The 9371-nt window shown below is 39.5% G+C and overlaps 1 protein-coding gene across 1 annotated transcript; it reads left to right on the top strand.

The window, feature by feature from the left end:
- Positions 1-325: 325 nt before the first annotated feature.
- PFDN4 (prefoldin subunit 4) lies at positions 326-2853 on the top strand. Its single transcript, XM_005499627.4, has 4 exons — positions 326-591; positions 1296-1403; positions 2034-2177; positions 2442-2853. Exons 1-4 carry the CDS (start codon positions 568-570, stop codon positions 2571-2573), a joined length of 408 nt encoding a protein of 135 aa, XP_005499684.1. The 5' UTR covers positions 326-567; the 3' UTR covers positions 2574-2853.
- Positions 2854-9371: the final 6518 nt, after the last annotated feature.

Here is a 9371-nt window from a genome sequence, read left to right as displayed (position 1 = left end):
AAAAAATAAATATTTATTTTTCCTTAAAAAGTCCCTCCTCAATGATTTGAACTTGAAGGCGTTTTCCACCTCTGCTTCCAGAAAGGAGGCTGGGGAAGGCTGGGGACAGCTCGGAGCAGTCCCTGGTTCCGGCCTCAGGCTTCACCGCCCCTTTCTCCCCTCTCAGGGCTCGAACTCGTGGTCCTGGAGACCCGTTCACCCCGCGCTGCTGCTGCACCGCGCCGGGCGTCCGCCGCGACTTCGGCCACAGAGCACCGGCCCCACCTCACGGCGCCCCCTGGCGGCAGCGCTGCGGGCCGCAGCCCTCTGCTGGCCGCGGAGGGGCGGAGCCGGCTCTCTTCCCCTTTAAACGGAATGTACCAAGCGCTGCGGGGATGGGTTGAGATTTATTGTGCGCGTCCTGTGTAGCCTCGGGGCAACCCGCCGGACTGGGGGGCGCTGAAGAGCGGGAGAAACCGTGAACTGTGCAGAGTCGCTGCCGCTGGGCCCTTTCCCTCGCTTTTTCTGGTTTCCCCATGTCCACAGCTCCTCCTCTGCGGGGAGGATGAATAGTTCAGTCCTACCGACATGGCTGCCACCATGAAGAAAGCGGTGAGTGTGGTAGGAGGGTACGGCGGGATTTTTTTCGCCCCTTTTTTTTTGCTTTTTGCTCGCTTTTTTTCTCCACCGTGGGCTCTTCAGCTGCTGCCCTGGCCCCTCGCCCGATGGGGTCCGGCGTTTCTCGGTGCTGGCGCGGCCATGGCGCGGGGTCTCTTTCCCTAGGCCGCTCCGGCTCAGGCCCTGCCGAAAATATCCTGTTCGCTAGTCAGTGGATTAAGGTTTAGGTTGGGTATCAGGAAAAATTTCTTCATGGAAAGCGTTGTCAGGCACTGGAACAGGCTGGTCAGGGAAGTGGTGGAGTCGCCATCCCTGGAGGGGTTTAAAAGACGTGTAAATTTGGTTTTTAGTGACATGATTTAGAGGTGAATGTGGCAGTATTGGCTTAGTGGTTGGAGTCGATCTTGAAAGTCTTCTCCAACCAAAGTGATTCTATAATCTGGGAGCAGAGGTGTCTGGTTCAACTGTTGGCGCTGTCAAGGAGACAACCTCTGGCTTTAGGATGCCATGGGCAGCTGGTGTTTTAACTAAATGTGAGCACTGCTGCTGTCCTTCAGGAGGTGATTTAAGGAATCAAGTGTATAAGCAGAATATAGTTGCTGTAAGGCAACTTCAGAAGCTTTGTAGGAATAATCTTGATGTGAGATTCAAGTTAGTATAAGGAATGAAGTTTTCATTTTGGCCTCTTCTCCTTCCAGGCTGCAGAAGATGTCAATGTTACTTTTGAAGATCAACAGAAAATTAACAAGTTTGCGAGAAATACTAGCAGGATCACAGAGCTAAAAGAAGAAATAGAAGTGAAAAAGGTATATTTGCTTCATATGTGACTTATTCTTCATTGCCTTGAATTAATTTTCAACTGTAACACAGAAAATAGGGGCTGTGGATTACTGTCAGTTATGCTTTGATTCTAATATGGATTTTTTGGTACTTTGAAAGTAGCCAGAGAGTGTTAAAGTGGAAAAAGTCATGAGAAGTAAAGGCCACTAGTACATTTCTGCATGCAGTTCTTAGAATTCCTTAGTTGTCATATATGAAGCATTGTCTGTATATAGCGGCTGTTTGTAGTGTTCTTAAAATTTTCTGCCTGAGATTGTTCATATTTATGCTAAGCTAAGTTTAAGAATTCCAGTGTAAGTGCATATCAGATATTATTCTATATTTCCCTTGTCCAGACAGTTAATTACCCTATTAATGACAGATAATGAGTATTGACTAGAAATTTCTCCTGATACAGCCCCATTGAATTTAATACTTATGGTGAATTACAGCTCTGGAGCTGTTCTATTGAAGTTGATATGCTGGCAGGTAGGATTTTTCTCAAAATATGAACTCATTGAGTTTTTTATTCAACTGATAGCATGACAGTCTATTAATTGAAAAAACTTACTTAGTACAAAGTAAAAACCTTTTTTGTTTTATGCCTTGATAAATAGAAACAACTTCAGAATTTGGAAGATGCTTGTGATGACATTATGATGCTGGATGATGGCGATTCACTTTTGATACCCTACCAAATTGGAGATGTCTTCATTAGTCATTCCCAAGACGAGACACAAGAGATGCTGGAGGAGGCAAAGGTTTGTCTGGGCAAAAGAAACCCTTTTACTGGCTGCTACAGTGTGATGAGCGTTGGAATGGCATGATCTTGTCATCCTTTGAAGCTTTTGCTTTCTAAAGTTCGTGTTTGATTTATGGTTTGAGGATGAGGATGTGCATATACTGTAAGTCATAACTGGGATGTCAGTACACTATTCATGCCAGCCTTGGTTTGGCTCTGTAAAAAGTCTCATGACGTGACTCAGTTTGCTTTACATAACTAGTTGATGTTTTTTCTTTTTCAGAAAAGTTTACAAGAAGAAATTGAAGTCTTAGAATCCCGTGTGGAATCAATTCAGAGGGTGTTGTCTGACCTGAAAGTGCAGCTCTATGCAAAATTTGGAAATAACATAAATCTTGAGGCTGAGGACAGTTAAAGGTGTTCTAAATATACCATATCACTTTCCCTTGTTTTGTTGTTTTGATAACGTTGTTTCAATTATATTAAAAACCAAAACAAAAAACAAAACACCTTTTTTTTTTTTTCCCACCCTCTTTCCTGTCTTGGGTTCCATCTATTTAATGAGAGCTTTTGTATTTTGGTTATTGCAGTTATTTATTTGTTCAGGAAAGCGTTAGTTTCATACTGTTGGTAAAGCATCAAGATTGGAATATTTGCATTGTTTATTAAAATAATAAAGTCAGGCACATATTGTAGTTTCCTTGGTCTTGTTTTCCACTTATGAAAATACTTAAGTATAAAAACGATCGAAGTGGGGCATTTTTTATTTGCGCTGTAATGGCTGTTTGACCCTTAATGAAAAGCACCAGTAGATGGCATCGAAGAGCTGGGAAACCCGTTTTACGGTAACGCCAGGCCCGGGCTGGGAGAGCAAGTGCTTTGGTAATGTGAAACTTGGTGATGATCACATTCTCATTAGTTGGTTGGTAATGCTTTAAAATTCACTCCTAAGTGACTGTTGTGGCAGCTCTGCTGTTCTGAGCGTATTCACAGCTGTGCAGACTGCAGGTATTTAAAATGATTGTGGTTTCCAGATAGGCCATAGCATGGATGTGGCTTCATCACGAAAGGCGGCAGCTGGAAGGGTTTAACTGTGATTCCAGTGGCAGCTGTAAAGCTGATGAGAACCTTAGTTCAGTAAAGCACCCAAAGGGGGAAATGCTGGCAAGGTGTGGAGAGCCTTTTTTTCACATGTAATGCCTGGTTTCCTAGTCTGGTTTGGACAGTTGTGTTTGCAAGGTCAGGCAAGTAATTAGCCAACAAACATTTTCAGATTAGACTCTGGATCTTTGTAGTTTACAGAACATGCTGCTGTCCCAGGCTGGTATTTGATGTTTTTATATGTGTGAAACAGAACATGCAGAAACTCTTCTTTGTTTTTAATTTGTCATTGTAGTGGTTAGTTTGTAAATCATCTATCGATTGCTTGAAAGTATTTGACAGAGTTGTAGTTTGTCCTTTTAGTAACCTTTCTCCTCCCTTGTGAATATATGCAACTGTTTTTCAGTTGATATGCTTTCTGTTTAGCACTCCATCTTCTAAGTGCTTTTTATTTTTGGTAGATTGGAAATTTCTGTTCTCTCTAATGTTTACCTTGCAGTTATCTTGTTCAGATAACATAAGTTCAGAAAACTTGATCCTCTGTACATGTCATGAATAATTTGCCTGCACTTTACAATATACATCTTTTAATATCATTGTCAGAATGCAAATAGTTTACTGTTGTTTTCTGTATTGTCAGGGGAGCGACATTTGTAAAGCGCTTCAAAGATGAAATGCACCATAGAAGTGCTGAGGGTTATTTTAATCTAAGGGCTTTGTTTGGAGCATTGGGCCAGGGATCTCTTTTGATCTCTTAGTAATTGAATTAGCTGTTCAGTTCCATCTTTGTATCAAAATACAGTTTCCATACTGTTTTTGTTTTGCAAGTCATAGAGCCACCGGTGTTGGACTTTTCACTTGGTTGGAGCAATTAAAGCAGGTAAACTTGTGAAACTGCAGCCAGTGAAATGTAGTTCATTTCAGTGCATCATGTCAAGGAGACTTAACCTACCAGTTTTTCAAAGTAGCCTGATAAAAACCTCTGTAAAACATAGAAGGACACGATTATTATGTTTTTAGGGGCTTGTTTGTGATTCTGTGTCTTGTGAGCTGATGGAAATATCCAAGTATCACACAGTTTTCTATGTGATGATCTTTAGCATTACCTTCTCCAGTGGAACCTTTATTATTGCTCATTGCTTTGTATAGAAGGTCCTCAGATACTATTACACTCCATAATATAAATGTGGTTGATAATTATTCAATAATTATAGGCAGTGCTCACCAACCAGTGTTTTGCATTTCAGCTACATGTTACTATAAGGGACACTCGGTGCTTTGCATTTATTACATCTAGCTTGGGCTCTGTGTGCTTACACTTGTCCAAACAGGCTGCTGAGTGTTTATGATACTGTTTGGTGACATCAGCACATGGATTTCACATCAGGTTGACTTTTATTTATTGACAGTGGCTGGAGCTTCTTGACACAATTTTATTGCCATTATAGTTGATACGACAAACATCTAATAAAATTGCATTTCATTTTATATCAAAGCAAAGATATATTTAATATCATGAAGTTTCAACTGATGCCTGTTGCTATGCCAACATGCAGTAACTTTGTGGTTAGCATAGGAATGATCTCAAGAATTTCCTGAGTTTTATGACAGATATGAATAGCTTGCAAAGCTTGCTTTATACTAAATAGGGCATGTGGGAGACAGATCACAGGCTCTTTCCCTCTGCTCTTTAAATGCTGGTTTCAATTCCCTCTTATTTCAAAGGTGAAGTTCTTGATGTCGAAGTTGATACAAAAGTTAGGAAATTTTTCAGAGTAATTTGTCTGTAACCTGCTATTTTCATTTGTTCTCTCTACTGCAATGGAGAATAGAGAGTTTGCTTTTAATTCCACAGTAGATCTGGTGCATTGATTAACGAACTTGGGCTTGGCTGTATTTCACACACTTCCTAACACACTGAAAAACAGGTATTTGGGCTCTTACTTTTCTCTGCTTACATGATTACCTGTAGCTTTGTGTTGAAATGTTTATATTTCAATTAACAGAGATGTAGAGATGCTGAGATAATGAACTCCATTCACAAATTGGAAAAACAAATTAATTGTACAATTAAAATAAAAATTCATTCAGAGCCAAAAGAGACCAGTTTCCCTTAGCCTTGATGAAATCTGAAAGGAGCAAATAAGAGATTCTCTATAAATGTAACTTTTCTGAAAAATCTCAGCTATTTCCAGTGACTACCTCAGCATTAATGTATACATCTAAGTTCATTCTATACTATTTTTCACATAGGGCCACAGATTTGGTTGTTACGCATCAGTGTACCGCTCACACCTCCCTGAAGTGTGTGAACCAAATGGTGTCACATTCTATTCTGTTAATCATTGTAATGAAAGGAGAATGTTCTAGTTCAGCTTTGAAAATGCTGCTGTCTCAGTCTTTTGGTTGTGAAATAGAACTGAATTAATGAGCTATAGTAGTCTGCATAATTATACAGGAACAATTTATTTAAGGCACAAAGCAAAGATGGAAATTTGCAAAAACTCAGAAAAAAAAAAAGAGAATGATTTCCATTTCACAGCTGTTATGGTTCATTTGGAAGCAACGGAGTAAGGAAGATCTAAGAACCAACTCGTAGCTTGCTGTGAAAAAGTGGCACCGGCAATGTTTGAAATGACTCTACTGTACTTTAGAGACACCAGAAATGCAGCAGGGTTTTCTGTTCACAGTGCATTAATGAGTCCCGCTCTTGCGATTTTTAAAGTGGTTCTCTGAGCACACATAGAAAAACAAGCAGTGCTTTGGAGAAACACCTAAACCTCATTTTTATGTATACTTGTGCAAATGTCCTGAATTCATTGCTGTTGCATCTGTACGAAATCACTGTGTGTGGAATTGGGGGTGGAAACACAATGAGGAAAAAAGTTTCATTTTTATTTCCTTTGTCTTTTGGGATTTTATATTGGTGTCAGTACCTTCAGTAAAAGCCATTGAATTTGATAGCAGTAGGATTTTCTCCCCCACAAAGCAAGCTGTGGCATGCCCTCTAAATCCTTCTTTTACCTAGATGTGAAATTTGACAGAGTTTATAGGAAATATCATAATTGCAGTTGGGAACGAGAAGTGACAATACCTCCCCAGCCTGAAGCAGCTTTGCTGATGCTCTTGGCCCTCACACAAATAGCAGTGTGGGAACAGAAAAATCCTCTGCGATTTGCCCACTCTTCCCCACGGTTAATGTTTCAGTTTTGTTGAAGAACAACAGTTGACCCTTGTCTGCTAAACCATTTCTGAGTGCCCCAGACACATTAGGCTAGAGGAAGGAAGTGAATTAAACATAAACTTCACTATTTGTAATGTGGTGAATGTAAGATCAGACATGCAAAGATCTCTACCATAGCAGAAGCAGATGTCCTCAACTCAAAGTCTGCAAAAGTTGGATGTGATTTGCATTAAGCAGATAGTTCATTTTTTTTTTCCTAGGCGTGGTATTGAAATTGACTTAAAATTAGTACCAAAGCCAAATCCTGATTTAGAACAAAAGGTGGTAATTGGTCTTATCTCTTAAGAGAACAGGCAAAAGCAGAAATTGAAAAACAAGTGGCTTGCACGTGTAGACATTTTTAATGTGTCTGCAATGTCATTTTCAAGATTCTGTTATTATTTTTCACAAATGGAGAATCTCAAAAAACACGTCATTACTCATATTTTCTTCCTTGTAGCTTAAAAAGGGGTACAATCAATAGCAAGGCGGCATTACTGAGAGAAGAAAGGACACAGCCATTTTATAAAGAATAATGAGATTAAAAAATACAGCCGAGCCTACAACTGTTCCTTCCTTGATTATTGATACTGAGCTTTATTAGAGCATTTAACAGCTTGGAGGGGATTATAGTTGTAGTACTGGCTACCATGGAAATGCCACTTGAAATGATAAACCCCTTGGAGTGACACTGGTATTTCAGAGGATATCACAAGTAATTATTCAGGTGAAGAAGTGAATTTTTAGTAGCTCTTTGGAACTGATTTCTTTATTCTCCCCTGCCTCCCTTTTTCCTGCCTTTTAAAAAGAGCTAATCTTATTTCATCTCCCCTCTCTGTGAAGCAGGTATTTGGAATGCTTATCTCAGCTTTCCAAGGCAGTGCACAATACAGTGATTGCAGCTAAAAACACACCTATCCCTAGTGCCTGCAAAATGTTAAAACACAGAAGAATGATTGTTCTTAGTCCCTGAGGAGCGGAAAATGCTTTAACTGCTGTATGAGTGGAACAGAGCCAGACAGCCGTGATGTCCAGTCCATTGTAGCTGAAGACATAAAGTGCTTGTAGTTGTCCTGGTCTCAACTAACCTTTTGTGTGGATTGAGAAAAGCTGGATTTTGAGCATGAAAGTGTATTTGGAAGAGCTGGAGAATTTGATGCCTTTTTATTTTAGCCAGAGCCTGCTCAGTACAGCAGTCATTAAAAGAAACAGTGAGGTAAAGACGTGCTGACATTTATACATTAATCCTTTTGGTTTACTTTTCAGAGGAGGTTCAAATTGTGTTATTGTATCTGAACTAGGTCACACAAGTTGAAGACAGACAAGTCTTATGGCGCATAGAGCATGTCCTGTTGAGTACAATGCAATTTATAAACTGAGAGAACTTTAAGCTCTGTAATGCTGCTGGAATTCTTCCGAGATCACGTGCAATGTCCTCAGATAATCATAAAAAGCCCATCTTTTGCATAAAGATCCAATCAGTGCTAGAAGCTTCACTAAACCAAAACACTTATACTTTATGTCCCAGGGACATCACAGCAACTGTCCAGGCATTTTGTGAAGCTATGTACTGACATCCTCCAAGCCAGGAATTAGCCATGAAAAAGTAATTTTCAGGCCAGAATTGCAGTTAAGAAAAAAATAATCTAACTCCATTGGAGGTATCTATTTTATAGTAATTTCATCAGGTAAGTTAGAATTGAAATCTATGGATTTAAGTGGAAGGGGGTAAATTATACCAGAGGGACTTCCTTCCTTTCTGTTATTAAACACAGTCTGCTTGTAGATTGTGTAAGTGGGGACTGAGACTTCACCATTGTACAGAATTTGGAAAATTAAATAATGGAAATGAAAATCCTCACGGAAGAACTAATAATTCCTCCATTACCAGTGCAATGAAACCAAGACTTGAAACATAAACGAGACCTTGAGCTCCTTGAAGTCTCTTACATCCTCAGCAGAGGATCAATTCTGGCCGTTTAACCAGGAACGGGGGTGGATTTATTCTGAAACGTCAGCAAGAGTTTTGCCTGGCATGTACTGGCGTAGCTTTCTGGACAGTTTACCCACAAAGGATTCCAAAATGTTGCAAATACTCTTCTTGGCATGTAATTTTGGTATCTTCAGATTGGCCATTTCAATGGAGACTACACAGGATGGCAGAAAACTTTAACTTACCTTTCTCTCACAGTAAATACAGAATTATGTGCTGTTTTAATAATTTATAATTTTTTTTTAACATTTAGCTGAAATCTGTATGCCCTTGAAGTTTTTTAATACATTTTAATTTTTTTTTAATGTAGTTTGTGTTCAGTTCTTCTTCTCCTCCTCAGTTTAGCTAGATGTTTTTACTTATGCATCCCAACTATTGCAATGGCGAATTAGTCAACGTTTTCAGAGCTTTCAAAGCATCATGTAGGTGTCAAGATTTTAAATAATCTCTCAGATAGCATTAATCACTATATTGAATAGGCTCTCAATTAGAATGCCAATTAAAACTGATTTGTTTTAAAGAAACAGACATCTTTTTAATTACAGTGTGCGCACTCAGACTTGTATTTACTTGCAACGAGATTGCTGAAATGCTGTCTTTATTCCTAAATGCACAAGGACGAAGCTTTTACTCAGTTTTCTGCAATTAGGATGAAGTAGGAGCATTATCTCAGCAGGTGCAGAATAGCTCAGAAGCCCATATTCAGTTTTACTTCTCTTCCCATCAGGCTTTCAGATCTCACTTGCAAGTTCTGTCTGTATTTTCTTTTGCCTTAGAACATGCTATGCTGTTATTAAAAGGTGGTCTGATTTATGCTTTAGGTTTTTTGGTCCATTTGTAAAGCAGCATGTTGAGTCTTAATGTGTCACCTATCAGCACTGTAAATCTCATGCTTG

Source organism: Columba livia, chromosome 16 (assembly GCF_036013475.1).
Source record: "Columba livia isolate bColLiv1 breed racing homer chromosome 16, bColLiv1.pat.W.v2, whole genome shotgun sequence".
NCBI classification, from domain to species: domain Eukaryota; kingdom Metazoa; phylum Chordata; class Aves; order Columbiformes; family Columbidae; genus Columba; species Columba livia.
This window is presented reverse-complemented; position numbering and strand designations above follow the sequence as displayed.